Source organism: Lepidochelys kempii, chromosome 14 (assembly GCF_965140265.1).
Source record: "Lepidochelys kempii isolate rLepKem1 chromosome 14, rLepKem1.hap2, whole genome shotgun sequence".
NCBI lineage: Eukaryota > Metazoa > Chordata > Testudines > Cheloniidae > Lepidochelys > Lepidochelys kempii.
Window position 1 is genome coordinate 43,723,447 of NC_133269.1, and position 17,070 is coordinate 43,740,516.

General features: G+C 58.0%; 1 protein-coding gene across 2 annotated transcripts; it reads right to left on the reverse strand.

The window, feature by feature from the left end:
* Positions 1 to 372: 372 nt before the first annotated feature.
* On the reverse strand, positions 373 to 10,369 carry TUBB (tubulin beta class I). Of its 2 annotated transcripts, XM_073311335.1 has the most exons (4): positions 10,099 to 10,369; positions 4,909 to 5,017; positions 4,261 to 4,371; positions 373 to 3,635 (listed from the first exon to the last, which is right to left on the reverse strand). In XM_073311335.1, exons 1-4 carry the CDS (start codon positions 10,153 to 10,155, stop codon positions 2,578 to 2,580), a joined length of 1,335 nt encoding a protein of 444 aa, XP_073167436.1. In that variant the 5' UTR covers positions 10,156 to 10,369; the 3' UTR covers positions 373 to 2,577. The 2 variants fall into 2 exon arrangements, with proteins under 2 accessions (XP_073167436.1, XP_073167437.1); XM_073311336.1 differs by lacking the exons at positions 4,261 to 4,371; positions 4,909 to 5,017; positions 10,099 to 10,369 and adding an exon at positions 4,094 to 4,097 and having other exon boundaries at positions 373 to 3,637.
* Between the last annotated feature and the right edge of the window lie 6,701 nt (positions 10,370 to 17,070).

Below are 17,070 nucleotides of genomic sequence, written 5' to 3' on the forward strand. Positions count from 1 at the left end.
CGGCAGAGCTGGGGGAAGGAGAGCTCAGGGCTGGGGGGGGAAGGAGAGCTCAGGGCCGGGCTAGCGGGGAGGGGGGGGCTGCATGGTGGGAGCGAGGGGCACCGGCAGGGCTTGGGGGGGGGGGGGGAGAGCTCAGGGCTGGGCTAGTGGGGGGCTGCAGGTCGGGAGTGGGGGGCACCAGCAGACCTCAGGCGTTGTGGGGAGGGAAGGACCCCAGGGGAGCTGGGGGTGGTGGGATCAGGAATCGAGCAGGGGCTGCGCTTTGGGGAAGTTTTGCTGACAGCCGAAGCCACCATGCTGGGGGGTAGGGGCTACTCAGACTGCTGTCGTGTCCCCCCCCCCAGACACACACACAGAGCCAGGAGACAGTCAGGAAATTTAAAAAAAAATTGGTTTATTCTTTCGCAGAACGTCGTCTTTTCAATATGAAAAAAGCAGTTTAAAAAAAAAAACGAGAGAAAGATGGAGCGAGCGAGAGGGCAAAAAAAGAAAAGAGACTGAGCTGATGAGAACCAGACAGGCCCGCGCGAGCCCGAGTGGAGGGGGCCCCACTGGGTGGGACCTTCAGCTGCAGTCACCTACCAGCTGGAGCCCACAGCAGTGGGGGGGTCCCCCCTCCCCAACTCTCTTCCCCTTTAATTCCTCCAGGGCTGAGTTGTCTCGAAGGAGCTGCGGGCTGATCCCTGGCGGCAGGACCTTGGGGGCCAACTGAGCCCCACAGAACATGGAGACAATCTACGTTTACAGCCCCCCCAACTTTGCCTCCAGCAGGACCATCCCCCAACCTGGAGAAGAAATGAGAGCCCCGTGGGCGGAGATTTTCCTTTCTGCTGGGAGAAACTACCCTGGGGGGGAAGAAACACCCTGGCTGTGGCCTGCCCTGACCCTTTTCCCAAAGGTTGCTGAGATGGCAGAGACCAGCTCCGTGACCCATGCGGCTTGTGCCCTTTCATCCCTGGAGAGCCTGGCTCAGTTGACTTATCTAGGGCACCGGGGAGGTAGAGGGTATGGGGGGTGTCCGCTGATCTGGAGCCAAATTGATACAAGGAAGAGAACCACCTCCCCCCAAAAAAATCTGTGGGTCAAATCCTCAGCATAGGGGCAGGAACGGAAATGAAAAGGGGAGGGAGGCCCCTGCCTGGAAAAGCAGGGGGCTGATCCCCCAACAGAAAGCATATTGACTAGGGGAAGCCAGGGATGCACCCTTTGAGGGTGTGGGCGGGCCAGGCAGCTCCAGAACTTAGATCCACGCAGCTGGTGGATGGGACCTTCACAGAAATGTGGGGACACGTTGATCGGGGTGGTACAGAGACAGGTTTTTTGGGGGGAGGGGGGGTGGGGGGGGTGTTTGTGCCAGGGCTCCAGCATTTCCTACAGCTTTGCAAACATGCTCACGTCCAGCCAGGAGGGAGAAGGAGTTCCTTGATCAAGCAGCTCTCACCACAGTAGCAGACCCATAAATCTAACCCAGGGGTCCTGGAGTCCTCCTCCCACAGCAGGAGGGCAGGACTCCTGGGTTCTATCCCTTCTCCCCTCCAGTAGACTCTCCTCCCCCAAGTCCCACTGCATTCAGCCACGAGCTCATTCTCCCCGAGGAGGAAGGTGCAGCAGGGAAACTTGCTAACGGCAAAAGCAAACTGAATCTCCTTCCCCGAAGTAGGGCCAGATGTTTCTGCTAGGTCTGCTCTGCTTCTGGTATTATTTAGTTGCCTACAAGGTCTAACCAGTTCAGGGCCACCTCTTCCTACCTTCTGCTCAGTCTAACAAGCAACCAACTAGACTTCCTTGGGTCCAGACCAGCCTCACATCCCCCACCTTCTCCAGTGGTGGGCTCCCACAAACCGATCCATCTTGTTCCTGCTAATCAACTTCACAGCTCCCACCTCCACTGGTTTTGCTAGAAGAGTTTGGCACCTGCCTGACACTACCTACAGGATGGCAGCTACACGCGAGAAGCTCCTTCAATAAAGACCAGAGCAGGAAGAAGTCAGCAAAGAGGTCTCTCTCACGACCTGGCTCCAGGTTGCTAGGCCACTGGGCCAAAGAAGGGACAATCTATCAACCCTGCTTTGGGACCTTTAATTTTGCACATCGCTTGGGTTACATTTCAGGTCTTAAGACAACCCAACCAAGCCCTCCGTTATCCCCATGCTCCATCTTCTCCCATCCCTGAAGAACCCCTCAGTGAGACGAGCATGGGCTGAGAAGAATCACCAAAATTTAAACTCCCTCTTTGAGAGAGCAGAGGGGAGATGCCATTGGATGTAGACAGTTACAGAGAAAGGGGATCTGACTTTTATTGGAGACAGAACCTCACAATAAATCAGTGCTGGGGAAGAAGAGAAGACAGCTGAGGGGTGGAGAGTGACAGCAGAAGTGGCATCTCTCGCTCTGATGCCCAAGGTGATGTTTACATGGGAGATCAGGGAACCAGAGTAAGCTCAGCCCTGGAGGAACCTGGATGGAGAAGACAGTTGAGAAGGGAGAGAGAAAGAAAACTGGAACATGATGCGATGTGGGGTTTTGTTTTAAAAAGAATTAATTTGTGCGGGCGCGATCACGGTGGCGGGTGAAGCTTCAAGCTTCTTCTTCAGCCTCTTCCCCGAAGTCCTCTTCCTCCTCGGCCGTGGCATCCTGGTACTGCTGGTACTCGGACACCAAGTCGTTCATGTTGCTCTCTGCCTCGGTGAACTCCATCTCGTCCATGCCCTCGCCCGTGTACCAGTGGAGGAAAGCCTTGCGGCGGAACATGGCGGTGAACTGCTCCGAGATGCGCTTGAAGAGCTCCTGGATGGCCGTGCTGTTGCCGATGAAAGTGACGGCCATCTTGAGCCCGCGGGGCGGGATGTCGCACACGGCCGTCTTGACGTTGTTGGGGATCCACTCCACGAAGTAGCTGCTGTTCTTGTTCTGCACGTTCAGCATCTGCTCGTCCACCTCCTTCATGGACATGCGGCCGCGGAAGACAGCCGCCACCGTCAGGTAGCGCCCGTGGCGGGGGTCACAGGCCGCCATCATGTTCTTAGCGTCGAAGACCTGCTGGGTCAGCTCCGGCACGGTCAAGGCCCGGTACTGCTGGCTGCCGCGGCTGGTCAAGGGGGCAAAGCCAGGCATGAAGAAGTGGAGGCGAGGGAAGGGCACCATGTTGACGGCCAGTTTGCGGAGGTCGGCGTTGAGCTGCCCGGGGAAACGGAGGCAGGTGGTGACGCCGCTCATGGTGGCCGAGACCAGGTGGTTGAGGTCGCCGTAGGTGGGGGTGGTGAGCTTGAGGGTGCGGAAGCAGATGTCGTACAGGGCCTCGTTGTCGATGCAGTAGGTCTCGTCCGTGTTCTCCACCAGCTGGTGGACGGACAGGGTGGCGTTGTAGGGCTCCACCACCGTGTCCGAGACCTTGGGTGACGGCACCACGCTGAAGGTGTTCATGATGCGGTCGGGGTACTCCTCCCGGATCTTGCTGATCAGCAGCGTGCCCATGCCCGAGCCGGTGCCGCCGCCCAGCGAGTGGGTCAGCTGGAAGCCCTGCAGGCAGTCGCAGCTCTCCGCCTCCTTCCTCACCACGTCCAGCACTGAGTCCACCAGCTCGGCCCCCTCCGTGTAGTGCCCCTTGGCCCAGTTGTTACCAGCTCCGCTCTGGCCTGTAGGGGTGGGGTGGAGGGGAAGAAGCCACAAGCATTGGGCAAAGGCACTGGGGAACCAGCCGCTCCTTGACCAGTCATGCCCCCGAATTACCTCCAATGGAGTCCCTGGGGGACATGTGCCAATTCCCCCAATGGTCTAAGAGAAGCATCAGGTCCTCAGTTGGGTTAGGCTCACAGATGGGGGAAGATGCCTGGTTACCATGGCATCTAAGTGGCCTCCAATTGTTAGACCAGGGGAACCTAATGCAAGCCACCGCTCTGGGAACGTGGCATGGCTGAGGGACGCACCCCTAGCTCCAGACAGTGAACTGAAGTCAGCTGGGTCCCTCCCCATGCATGCCCCATGCCCACCAGATCAGACAAGGCCCATCTCAAAGCCATAACACATTGTTGACTCCAAAATTTAGGGGGACTGTCTGCAGGCTGCTACTAGGCCCAATCTGGACTCAGTTGAGAAGACGAAGCCTAGAAACTCGAGTTTGAACCACAGAAGCGACCCCACCCTTGTTGCTACACGAGGGCCAAGATCAGGGGGGTCAACCACTGGGTAATTCTCAGTCACCCACAGCCAACCCCAGGGCCCCAGCAGAGACACCGCACGGAGGGACGATGGGAATCTTACCGAAGACGAAGTTGTCTGGTCGGAAGATCTGGCCGAAGGGACCGGAGCGGACGGAGTCCATGGTGCCCGGTTCCAAATCGACCAAGATGGCGCGAGGGACATATTTACCACCTAGAGGGGGAGCGAGAAGAGTCTCGGCAGGGATGGGTCAACCAAACCAAGAGGCAGCAGGATGGTCTTAGGGGGTCTGGGTTACCCAGGAAGAGGAGTTTGGGGTTGATTGAAACCCATGGGTGCAGAGGGATCCCCGCAGCCATGAGACACTAATGCACTGAAAGGGTTTGGTCCCAGCCATGTGGGAAGAAAGGGGGGGCCTAGCCTTTGGGGCATGCGGAATGGGGGTGCCCAGGATCAGACCAACCCACACATGGCATGGGGAGTGGAACAGACTGGACCAGGACCAAACCACGAGTATTTACGGGGAAGGATCCCTGGACCCTCCCATTCCCTGCATATAGGGGAGGGGGACTGGCTCAAACCATGGGAACATGTGGGGGGGGGGGGGGAAAACCAGGCCAAACCATGTGTGTGTGTGTGTGTGTATGTATATATATATATATATGGGGGGGAACAATCTCAGACCACCCCAATCTCCACATACCAAACCATGGGTGTTTGTGGAGGGGACTCCCACCCCCCCAGCAGTACCTGTGGCCTCGTTGTAATAGACGCTGATGCGGTCGAGCTGCAGGTCGCTGTCCCCGTGGTAGGTGCCGGTGGGGTCGATGCCGTGCTCGTCACTGATCACCTCCCAGAACTAGGGGAGACAGCAGGGAGGGGGGTCATTGGGACAGCTGCCTCCCCCCCATCCCTGTACCAGCCACCCCTCCCGCGAGGGGACACCGCTCTTCTCTGGGGGGGGATCTCAGCTAGTCCTGCAGCTGCCAGCCCAAGGGAGGTTACCCCACATCTGAGCCCCCCCCCCCCCGGCATGTCCCCATTAGCTCTCCCCCTCCCCCGGCATACAAAGGGCACATGATGGTGCCACGCCCACCATGCGCAGCCAGCCAGAGCCAGCAGTGCCCCCAACAGGTGATCACAGCCTGGTCCAGAAAGAGGGGCTTCCCCTAGGACTGCACATCGCCCCCCCACCCCCTGCCGGCTGTGTGGGGGCAGCAACACACCACACCGGCAAGACTGCCCCCTAGTGGCAGAGGGACCCCATGGAAGTTTGAGGTGCTGCTCGGACCCCCTGGCAGGGGTGTTATGAGGTCCCCTCCCCCCTCCATGCCCATCCCTAGGTTGGGGTGAGAAGTGATGGTCGAGCATGGGAGCGGGGATCAGGGTAAGTCCGCCCCCTGCAAAGCTAATCCTGCCCCAGACAGATCTCTGGGGCTCAGACGTCCCCAGCGCTGGGGAGGCTGGGACACGGAAGGTGGGGGGCGGGGGGCGAGAGAGGAGGCCCCTCTGGCATCACATCTCCAGCCCACTGGAGTGCATCACCCTTCCCCCCACCCCCCCAGGACAGAGCCCTCTCGCCCCACCCCCATCGGGGCATCCCTGTCCCTCCCCACACTTGGCTGTGGTCTCGGGCTCCCGCGGGGCTCTGCTCTGCCTTGCCAGGGAGGGTGGGCCGGGCACTCACCCCCTCAGGCCCAGCTCCAGGGAAGTGACGCCTGAGCCAACGTGCCCCCCCGCCAAGCCCTGGGCTAAGCACCAGCGGCCACAGCCCTGCCCCGCCGGGATGCGATGGCCAAACCCAGCCCGGCAGGGAACCATTGCTGCTGTTTCAGATTTCCTCTGCAGCCCGAAGCGCTCCCTGGCCGTGGGCCTGCCCCGGAGCCCTGCGGCAATCAGCCAGGGCAGGGACGGCAGAGCGCTGGTGGGAGCACTGGGATTGGTGGTGCCCCCCCACCCGAGTGCCACCCCCCCCCCACTGAGCTGTGCCCCATTGCACGCCCCTCCCCCAGCCCTGATGCAAATCCAGCTTCCCGCTTCTGAGCCGAGCAAAGAGCAGATGGCGCCCGCCTGCGAGCCGATTCCCCGCCCCCGCTTGCTGCGGGCTGGCAGCTTCAGAGCTGATCAGCCACTTCTCAGCCGCCGGCTCGGGGAGCGGGGCTAGCCGGTTACAGCAGGGGGGCTGGGAGCCAGGACTCCTGGGTTCTCTCCCCATCTCTGGGAGGGGAGTGGGGGCTAGCAGGTTAGAGCAGGGGTGGGCTGAGAGCCAGGACGCCTGGGTTCTATCCCCGGCTCTGACAGGCGAGTGGGGGCTAGCCGGTTACAGCGGGGGGGCTGGGAGCCAGGACTCCTGGGTTCTCTCCCCGGCTCTGACAGGGGAGTGGGGGCTAGCAGGTTAGAGCAGGGGGGGCTGAGAGCCAGGACGCCTGGGTTCTATCCCCGGCTCTGACAGGGGAGTGGAGGCTAGCCGGTTACAGCAGGGGGGCTGGGAGCCAGGACTCCTGGGTTCTCTCCCTGGCTCTGGGAGGGGAGTGGGGGCTAGCGGGTTAGAGCACCGGGGGCTGGGAGCCAGGACTCCTGGGTTCTCTCCCCGGCTCTGGGAGGGGAGTGGGGGCCGGGGGGGGGGGCGCTGGGAGCCAGGCCGGCTGGTCAGTTAAGTCACCTCTTAGCCGGCTGCTTTGAAAGGAGCCTTTGGACATTGCAAACCAGGGTGTGGGGCCTGGCTGGCCATTAACAGATCATCCCAGCCGTGTTCAGCCCCAGCAGGGTGTGGGCCGACCCAGCCCCCTGGGCTCAAGGACAGGGACTGTTTGAACAGGCTACCAGTGAAATCAATCCACTGGGGTGGGGGGGCGGGGGTCACTGTCTGCTGTCCCCAGTCAAGCCTGCTCCCACCTCCAAGCCTGCCTGGGACAAAGCAGTGTCAGGGCATCTGTCACGGAGAACACATCTCTGGTTTCCACCCCAGCCCCCACCACCAGGACACCACCCCCCCCACAACACAAGGGCAGCCCAGCCGACCCCTTCAACATCCCTGGCATTTCTGGCAGCACGGGTCACTGCACCAGGAAATCCACCCCCAGCCCCAGCCCGGATCAGTGAGGAAGGTGGCAGCCAATTGCACTGATCGCAGCAACTCTGGTGTCAATCTGGAGTGGATCTGGATTTACACCAGGGTCACTGAGGTTGCGTCTACACTGCATTGTAAACCCAGGGCTGTGGGACCCCAGGCTTGTGGACTCGGTTGTGCTTCAGCAACCTCACTGCATGGGAAACCTGGGCTTTCCATGGCTGGGGGCTCATAGGCGTGCTAACGCGTCCACACTGCACAAACCTGACCCGGGGTTGTGGCTTGGACTGCGTCCACACAGCAAAAAGACATGACCTGGACCAGAGCCACAGCAGGACGGGGGCTCTGAGCTGCCCCCAGCGGGGTCCTAGGACCCAGGCTGTGAGCGCTTGCTGACGCGGGTCAGGCTGATTTGCGTGTGGACAGCAGGGGGGCTTGGGCCCTGCGGCAGAGGCCGGCTTTAACGATCAGTGTAGCCAGACCCTGAGTCAGCGGATTCAGGGCTGGATTCTGATTTCAGGGACCCTGGTGCAAATGCAGAGTGATTCCAGATGGATAACCTGAACGGCTCTAACAGGAGCCAGGAAGGCTCTTTGGGGGGGGGGGGGGCAGAAAAACCTGCTTTAGATTTCCCCCAAACATTCCTGGCCCGGCAGGGCCTCCACAGATTTTTTTGGGGGGGGTCATGATCTTCTGACAGAGCAGCCATTTGCAGCCAGGTCTGGGTCTCGCTGCAAGAATTTGCTGGGCTGGGTCTTTCTTATTAGAGCCGCACCCACCCTGGCCTGGCAGAGAGGCCAGTTTTAAAGCGTGCGCGAGAGGGGGGGCAGACTGGATCTCCGTTATGGGGATCCAGGCAGAGGGGGATTGATCGGCAGCCCTCCCACAGCGCACCCCTGCGATATCGCCTGGTAGTGGGGTCAGCACCCCTCATTTGCCAGCCACGCCTAGCGCAGAATTAAGCCCGCCTGGCAAACCCGGTCAGGCAGAGGTGAGGCTGGGGGGGGGGGCGGCGGATGAGGTGCGTGATGCAGGGGGGTTAACATCCCCCGCCGTAAAAATAAAAACTCAGGGCCTGGTGAGTCCATTGAGCAGGGATGCTCCTGGTTCTGCACTGGCTCAAAGAAAGTCTCTTTGTCCACCCCACCAGGTGGAGAAACCCAGGGCCAGAGCCAGCCAACTGCTTGGGGGCGGGGGGGGGGGGGGATTTTGCAGCCATCCAACTGCAAACAGGCCCTTCTTTAGGCACAGAAAGTCCCTCAGTGTCTAGCAGCCGCCTGGAAACCGCCCCCCCCCCCGCCTTCCCTCCCCCCAGCTGTGCAAGGGCGGCCATTACGGGGCACAAAGGATGTGGCGTGTGTCTCAGCTTAAACTGGAGATCCCACTGGCCTCCGGGGGGGGCGGGGGGCCGACGGGAAGGGATCAGGCACCCCTGGGCAGGGACAGCTCTAGTCCAGGAGGTGGGGGGGGGGGGGGGATCAAGCCAGCCTTGCAGTCAGCCATGTGGGGCCGGCAGACAAAGAGGTGGGGAAGATGGTGGGTGGGGAGGGGAAAGGAGAAGGAGGGGGAGGAGGGGCGGTTTGGCGCCAGAAGTAACATTCTTTATTTGCAACTGAAACAAGATTCCCCCCCCACACACACTGCAACATTTTAAGGTAACGCCCCCCCCCACTGCAACACTGTAACGGAAGGTTTCCAAGGGGGTCCAGGAGAGGAAAGTGGCCTCACTCCGGATCTAGCAAGCAGGGGGGCAAGGGCGGGGGGTTATTACACACTGGGCAGGGTAGGGTGACCCCAGAGAGCAAGTGAGAAGAATTGGGGGGGGGGGGGGGGGGAAGAGATATTGCCTATATAAGGCAACGCCCCTAACACCGGAGAACAATACCCCCTTCCACTGATTAACGGAAGAGAAATGGGGGGGGTGATTTTGCCGCTATCTCAAGAGCTGGAGGGGGCGTTCATATTTCCCCCCCCCCCAACATAGCAGTTGGGGTGAGAGGGGCCATTTCCCTCCCTATCTCTCGCCCCTGGCGGCAGACAATGGAGATCAAAGGGCGGGGTTGAAACTAACCAGCAGAGAAAGAGGACGTGAAATTAACCAGCAGCAGACAGGCGGGCGGGGGGAGAGACACTAGATTAATCCGCAGCCAGACCCGGGGGGGGGGGGGGCTCTGCCAGGGGAATCCGGCCCCGCTCACGAGCGAGACCAAAGCCAAATCCTTGCAGCGCCGGACACGCCCCCCCCCCCCCAGCAGCAGGCGGGTTGGGTTTGGCGCTAAAACCGCTGGAAAGCGCGTAGCGGGCGGGGGAAGTTTCCTGCCTGCCCCCCCATTCCCCTCTGCAACCCCCCCCCCAAGCTCCCCTGGGTCTGAGTCATCTGCTGCGCCGACTAATCCCGTTAACTGCAAATCCCCTTTCTAATGCCGGGACTGGCTGGAATCCGGAGTCTAAAGTCCCGGGTTTAAAAAAAAAAAATAAAAATCGGAGGGGAGGGGTAAATTCAAAACGGCGCAACGGTTTTAAATCCGGATTAAAAAAAAAATCGGATGGAAAAAAATCGAGACCGGTTTATAAACGACTCCGATCCTCTTCCCCCTCCCCGAAAATGCTCACACCACCCCGCCTCGATTTCAATTGCCAAAATCGAGCCGCCTCCCCCAAACGCGCCCTGCAAGAGCAATAGCTGCTGCCCCTCCCACCGCCGCCCCAAAAAATCCGGGGTGGAGGCACTGTTTCCTCCTTCAGGAGATCCAGGATTTTAAACCCTTTTCCTCCTTAACACCCCCCACACAATATGCTGGGATCGTCCCGTCCCCCCCTTTGCTCGTGACGCTCCATTCGTTTGGAAGCACACGAGGCTCCTCACTCACCTTGGCACCGATCTGGTTGCCGCACTGGCCAGCCTGGATGTGGACGATTTCCCTCATCTTGCCTCCCTTTGGTCTAGCCTGATCCGGCGCCCTTGGAAGAATAGAACGCTGGGGAGCTCAAGGTTCTCTCCGCCGAACGCGCCGGGAGGGAACGTTCCAAGCGGCCGAAAAAGCGAGAGCGAGAGGGGCTGGGGCTGATATAGACAAAGCTTTTATAAGCTGGAGGGCGGCCAGCCCGCTGATTGGCCCGCTGGGATCACGCGCGCGGAGCCTATTGGACAGCGGAGCCGCGGACACGTAGAGGTGGTGGGGGGGAGGGGGGCCGCAGGGTGTCGTCCCGGGCGCAAGGGGCGCTGGGAGTTGTAGTCTCCTTTTGTTGTACAGGTTTTTAAGTGGGATTGCGGCTAAACTGGGTGTGACGGGGGAAGAGGGAGAACCAGGCTGGGAGGCAGGCCTAATGCTGTCTTCCCCCCACCGCCGCCCACGTCTACACGGCATGGGGTGCCCCGCAAAGCCCGAGAAAGCACGCACAGGGAGGGAGGGCGGGGAGACCAGAGGGAAAGGCCAAGGAAAGAAGGAATGGGAGCAAAAGGGAAGAAGGAAGGAAAGAGAGAGAGGAAGGGAAAGGACTGAATGCATAAGAAAGAAAGAAAAGAAAGAAAGAAAGATAAAGGGGGAAAAGAATGAATGAAAAAGAGAGCACACGGAAAGATGAAAAAGAAAGGGGGAAAGAATGAATGAATGAATGTAAAACGAGAGGAGGGAAAACCAAGCAAAAAGAAAGAAAGAAAGAAAGAAAGAAAGACTGAGCAAAGAAAAAAGAGGACAAAAAAAGGACAATGAAGAGGAGAGCGCGAGGAGAGCGAATGGGGCGGGAGGAGGAACAGGGACAGACTGGCTGAGCCGGCCGCCCGGGGCCCACCCTTGTCTCCTCGCTGGCTGGAGGCCATGGCTGCCTTAGCCAGGGTCCTGGGCAGGCGCCCGTCTGGTCTCATCCTGCCTGCCCCATGGAGCAGCCTTGAGGGCGCATCCCCTGGCGGGGGGCTTGGAACCACCGTTCTTGCCTCTCTAGTGGGGTAGTGGGGGGGGGGGGGGGGCTGGGAGCCAGGACTCCTGGGTTCTCTGCCCAGCTCTGGGAGGGAAGCGGGGTCTGGTGGTTAGAGCGGAGGGGCGCTGGGCCAGTTCTTGGGCCCTGTGCGCTATGGAAATTGACACACACACCCCCCCGCTGTGCCACTGCCAACCCCCCCTCCCCAGCCCATTACCCCCTCCCCTTCCCAGGATCCTCTGCCCTTGCGGGAGCCCCAAGCCCCCTATTATCCCGTCTCCCCCACCCCACTCCTTACCTTACCCTGCCCGGCTGGCCAGCCTCCTTGTGTGACGATGGGTCCACCCCGCTCCCCAGCACCATTTCAGGTGAGGACGCAGCCCCATTTGCACCAATTCTTGGGAGGGGATGGGGACAGAGGGACAAATTCCAGTCCCTGCCCCCCACCTGGCAGGCACCCTCTTCCAGTCCCTGCTTGTCCCTCCCTGGACCCAGGGTCTCCCTCAGTCCCTCTCCCTCCCACACCCAGAGCTCATGCGGGGGTCGCCCGGAGGCAAGTTCTTGGTGGACTCCCCCGCACTCAGGGACAAGGTCCCCTTGCAGCAGGTCCAGACGGGAGGGGGGCCAGGGCAGATCCGAGATGCGCTGCCAGGGACCACTCGCTGCATGCTGCCTGGGCAGAGGGGCGGCCGGGCCCGATGTGGGTGGTGCTGCGACCACGCAGCTGGGGCAAAGCTGCGGGCTGCTCCGGGCACAGCCCTGCCGAGCGAGGATGGGGCTTTGAGCGAGTAGCAGCCTGCGGCAGGTACAGTGGGAGGCGGGTACCGGCCGCCCCATGCCCCCAGCCTTGATGTGGCGTTGAGACACTGGCCCTGTGCAAATGCATCGAATGCAGGGTGGTGAATCCAGGGCTGCTCCTGGGTTCTGTCCCCAGCTCTGGGAGGGGAGGGCGGGCTAGTGGTTAGAGCAGGGGGCTGGGAACCAGGACTCCTGGGGTCTGTCCCCAGCTCGGGGAGGGGACTGGGGTCCAGAGAGGAGTGGCACCCCCTAAAGGAGAAAGGTCCCATTTCCTGAGCCAGCCAGTCCCTGTCCTGGAGCTGGCGCCCCCTAGAAGCAACACCCTGCCTAATGCTGCAGTAACCTTGTCAAGGGTGTACCTGCCCCAGCTCCCAGCAGGACACGGAGGCCCCCAGCAGTGGCTGCATTGCCCCCTCCCTCAGCAGTGTGCTGAGCTGCTACTTTCTTCCCCCTCTTCATCCCCTGCCCCAAACCCGTGACGAAGGGCTGAGAAAATCCTCACCTACAGCTGGGCACCTCTGCTCCAGCCAGGATCCCTGCTGGGATTACCTGGCCGGGAAGGGCAGGGGAGGACCTGGCCATGGGGAGCGGGCAGCCCACTGGCCTATGACCTCAGAGTTCAAACCCTGGGAATCTGGGAGCTGCAGGGAGTGGAGGAGAAAGAAATGGAGGAGACACCAACTTCCCTCCCCGAGCCAGGGATAGAACCCAGGAGTCCTGGCTCTCGTCAGGAACAGTATCCCCGATAATGTCACGGCAAACCTGGTGGCTGAACTTTGTGACTTTGTCCTTACCCAGAACTATTTCACATTTGGGGACAATGTATACCTTCAGATCAGCGGCACTGCTATGGGTACCCGCATGGCCCCACAGTATGCCAACATTTTTATGGCTGATTTAGAACAACGCTTCCTCAGCTCTCGTCCCCTAACGCCCCTACTCTACTTGCGCCACACTGCTGACATCTTCATCATCTGGACCCATGGAAAAGAAGCCCTTGAGGAATTCCACCATGATTTCAACAATTTCCATCCCACCACCAACCTCAGCCTGGACCAGTCCACACAAGAGATCCACTTCCTGGACACTACGGTGCTCATAAGCGATGGTCACATAAACACCACCCTATACCGGAAACCTACTCACCACTATGCCTACCTACATGCCTCCAGTTTTCATCCAGACCACACCACACGATCCATTGTCTGCAGCCAAGCCCTAAGATACAACTGCATTTACTCCAGTCCCTCAGACAGAGACAAACACCCAGGATCTCTATCAAGCGTTCTTAAAACTACAATACCCACCTGGGGAAGTGAAGAAACAGATTGACAGAGCCAGAAGGGTACCCAGAAGTCACCTACTACAAGACAGGCCCAACAAAGAAAGTACACCAGACCCCTCCCCAGTAGAACGCGGGATTTGGGATCCGTGCGTGGCACTGCGTTAACGCGGGAACCACGTTATAGTGGGGACCGCGTTAAAATGAATGCAATTCAAGTAGTTAAATTTGGGATCCATGGCCGCGACCGCGCTAAATGCGAATCTGCGCTACGTAGACACGCAGTCTAGCGAGGGTCCTCAGTAACAGAACCCCACTACAGCCCCCAACTCAAACCTCTCCAACGCGTCATCAAGGATCTACAACCTACCCTGAAGGACGATCCCTCACTCTCACAGACCTTGGGAGACAGGCCAGTCCTTGCCTACAGACAGCCCCCCAACCTGAAGCAAATACTCACCAGCAACCACACACCACACAGCAAAAACACCAACCCAGGAACCAAACTCTGCAACAAACCCCGGTGCCAACTCTGTCCACATATCTATTCAAGGGACACCATCACAGGACCTAACCACATCAGCCACACCATCAGGGGCTGGTTCCCCTGCACATCTACCAATGTGATATATGCCATCATGTGCCAGCAATGCCCCTCTGCCATGTACATTGGTCAAACTGGACAGTCTCTATGCAAAAGAATAAATGGACACAAATCTGACATCAGGAATCATAACATTCAAAAACCAGTCGGAGAACACTTCAATCTCCCTGGTCACTCAATAACAGACCTAAAAGTGGCAATTCTTCAACAAAAAAACTTCAAAAACAGACTCCAACGTGAAACTGCCGAACTGGGATTAATTTGCAAACTGGACACCATCAGATTAGGCCTGAATAAAGAGTGGGAGTGGTTGGGTCATTACAAAACCTAAACCTAATTTCCCCCTACTGTTACTCACACCTTCTTGTCAACTGGAAATGGCCCAACTTGATTATCATACACATTGTAAGGAGAGTGATCACTTTAGATAAGCTATTACCAGCAGGAGAGTGGGGTGGGGGGGAGGTATTTTTTCATGCTTTGTGTGTATAAAAAGATCTTCTACACTTTCCACAGTATGCAGCCGATGAAGTGAGCTGTAGCTCATGAAAGCTTATGCTCAAATAAATTAGTTAGTCTCTAAGGTGCCACAAGTACTCCTTTTCTTTCTGCGATACAGACTAACACGGCTGTTACTCTGAAGCCTGTCTGAAATGGGCCACTCTCATTACCACTTCAAAAGTTATTCTCCCTCCCTTGGGATCCTGCTGTTAATTGAATGGTCTCCTTAGACTGACCTCACACTTGGTAAGGTAACTCCCATCCTTTCATGTATTTATACCTGCTCCTGTATTTTCCACTCCATGCATCTGATGAAGTGGGTTCTAGCTCACGAAAGCTTATGCCCAAATAAATGTGTTAGTCTCTAAGGTGCCACAAGGACTTCTCGTTGTTTTTGGAGAGAACCCAGGAGTCCTGGCTCCCAGACTCCCCCCACCCCCACCCCCTAACCACATGCAGTGATAGGATCTTAACCCACTGAACAGGGCCTGTGTGTGGATTGGCAGAAGCTGCCCGAGTCACTGGCCCAGGGGCAGCCCAGGCTCCACCGATGGGAAACTCTTTACACAGCATTGGTGCGACTGCTGCTAGAACACTGTGTCCTGCTCCGACGTCCAGCGTTCAAGGAGAGGTGGAAATACCAGCGCGAGCTCCTAGGACGGCCCCAGAAATGAGCCAGGGGCAGGGTAAGAAGCTTTAAGGAGCTCGGTCTATTCAGCTGAACGAAGATAAGGTTCAAAGGCGGCTGGATCCTAGACGGGAGATTTTCAACCTCGCTGACCAAGGCCTCACAAGATCCGACAGCTGGAAGTTTAGGCTGGACAAATTCAACCTTGAAATCAGAGGTGTTTTCCTAACTCTGAAGGGCGATGCAACATTGGACCAGCGTGCCGGGGTGGTGGTGCGTGCCCCATGGCTGGGAGTCATTCGTACGTGGTTAGATCTCTGCCCGAGATACAGCTGCTGGGAGAAATTCGCTGGCCTGCATGCATGCAAGTGAGCAGGATGGTTGTGGCAGGCCGTTCTGGTCCTAGCAGGTGTGAATCTACAAATCTCCTTGTCTGTCCCCATCCTTCAGGGGCCTCGGGGAGAAGAGAATCACCAGTACTGTGCGCAGCATGGGCCTGGCCCTTGCAGCTCTGCATGAAGACAACATGTAAAATCCAATCTCATGCTTCGTGGCTTCCGCCACTTGGGGTCAGGAAGGAATAGGTTTTCCCCTGTTGCTCAGCTGGCCAGATGTATCCTCTTTGGAGTTTTCTTCCTCCTCTGCGTCTCACTGCACCACTGAACGTGGTGAGACCACGAGGCCTGTCCCAAGCGTCAGCGATCAGCCACGGCTGGAGACGGGACACTGGATGGTGTGACCCAGCGCTCTGAGCCGGCCCCAAGAATTCTCTCTCTCGCTGCCTGGCTGGTGTGTCTTGCTCCCAGCTAGGCATCCCACAGGCCTCTCTGCATGTCACAGGAGTCGGGTCACCCCAGAGCCAGCCAATCGCCTGCCCTGGGACTGGATCAGAACCAACGCCCCCTAGACGGGAAAGGTCCCGTGTCCCATCCCTTGAAGCAATCGGCTTGTGCACAGGCTTGGATCCAGCTCAGAGCAGGCATCAGGCGTCAGCTGAGACAGGGTTGGGCCTGACATCTAGTGGTGAGGTGGTGGGACTGCAACCTGTCTGCGCCTTTCCGTCTTGGCAGGGACAGTGTTGGGTGTTTTTCCAGAACGGGTTCCCACCCTGGAGATGCTGCGACTGGCTGGAAACGCCATAACGACAGGCATGGAAACCATCAGGACACCTGGGTTCCTCTATCCATCCCTCCACCCATCCCCATACACCCTCTCTATCCATCCCTCCACCCATCCCCATACACCCTCTCTATCCATCCATCCACCCATCCCCATACACCCTCTCTATCCATCCATCCCTATACACACTCTCTATCTGTCCATCTATCCATCCATCCATCCCCATACACCCCCTCTATCCATCCATCCATCCATATACATACTTATAGAAATCCATGGTATGCCCACATCTTGAATACTGTGTGCAGATGTGGTCGCCCCATCTCAAAAAAGATATATTAGAACTGGAAAAGGTTCAGAAAAGGGCAACAAAAGTGAGTAGGTGTATGGAACAGCTTCCATATCAGGACAGATTAATAAGACTGGGACTTTTCAGCTTGGAAAAGAGATGACTAAGGGGGAATATGATAGAGGTCTATAAAATCCTGACTGGTGTGGGGAAAGTAAATAATGAAGTGTTATTTACTCCTTCTCATAACACAAGAACTAGGGATCACCCAGTGAAATTAACAGGCAGCAGGTTTAAGACTGTGAGCTGTAGCTCACGAAAGCTTATGCTCTAATAAATTGGTTAGTCTCTAAGGTGCCACAAGTACTCCTTTTCTTTTTGCGAATACAGACTAACACGGCTGTTACTCTGAAACAAAAGGAAGTATTTCTTCACACAACGCACAGTCAACCTGTGAAACTCCTTGCCAGAGGATGTTGTGAAGCCCAAGGCCATAACAGGGTTCAAAACCGACTTAGATAAATTCATGGAGGATAGGTCTATTAGGCAGGTTGGGCAGGGATGGCATCCCTAGCCTCTGTTTGCCAGGAGCTGGGAATGGGCGACAGGGGATGGATCACTCGATGATTCCCTGTTCTGTTCATTCCCTCTAGGGCAGCTGGCATTGGCCACTGTTGGATACTAGGCTAAATGGACCTTTGGT

What these genes read in the sequence shown, in the direction of transcription:
- TUBB (XM_073311335.1), bottom strand. Translation starts at nt 10,155, where the DNA reads ATGAGGGAAATCGTCCACATCCAGGCTGGCCAGTGCGGCAACCAGATC. An exon ending in GCAACCAGATCGGTGCCAAG is followed by an intron (nt 5,018 to 10,098) that starts GTGAGTGAGGAG and finishes TGTCTCCCCTAG; the next exon opens with TTCTGGGAGGTGATCAGTGA. An exon ending in ACCAGACAACTTCGTCTTCG is followed by an intron (nt 3,636 to 4,260) that starts GTAAGATTCCCA and finishes CCACCCCTACAG; the next exon opens with GCCAGAGCGGAGCTGGTAAC.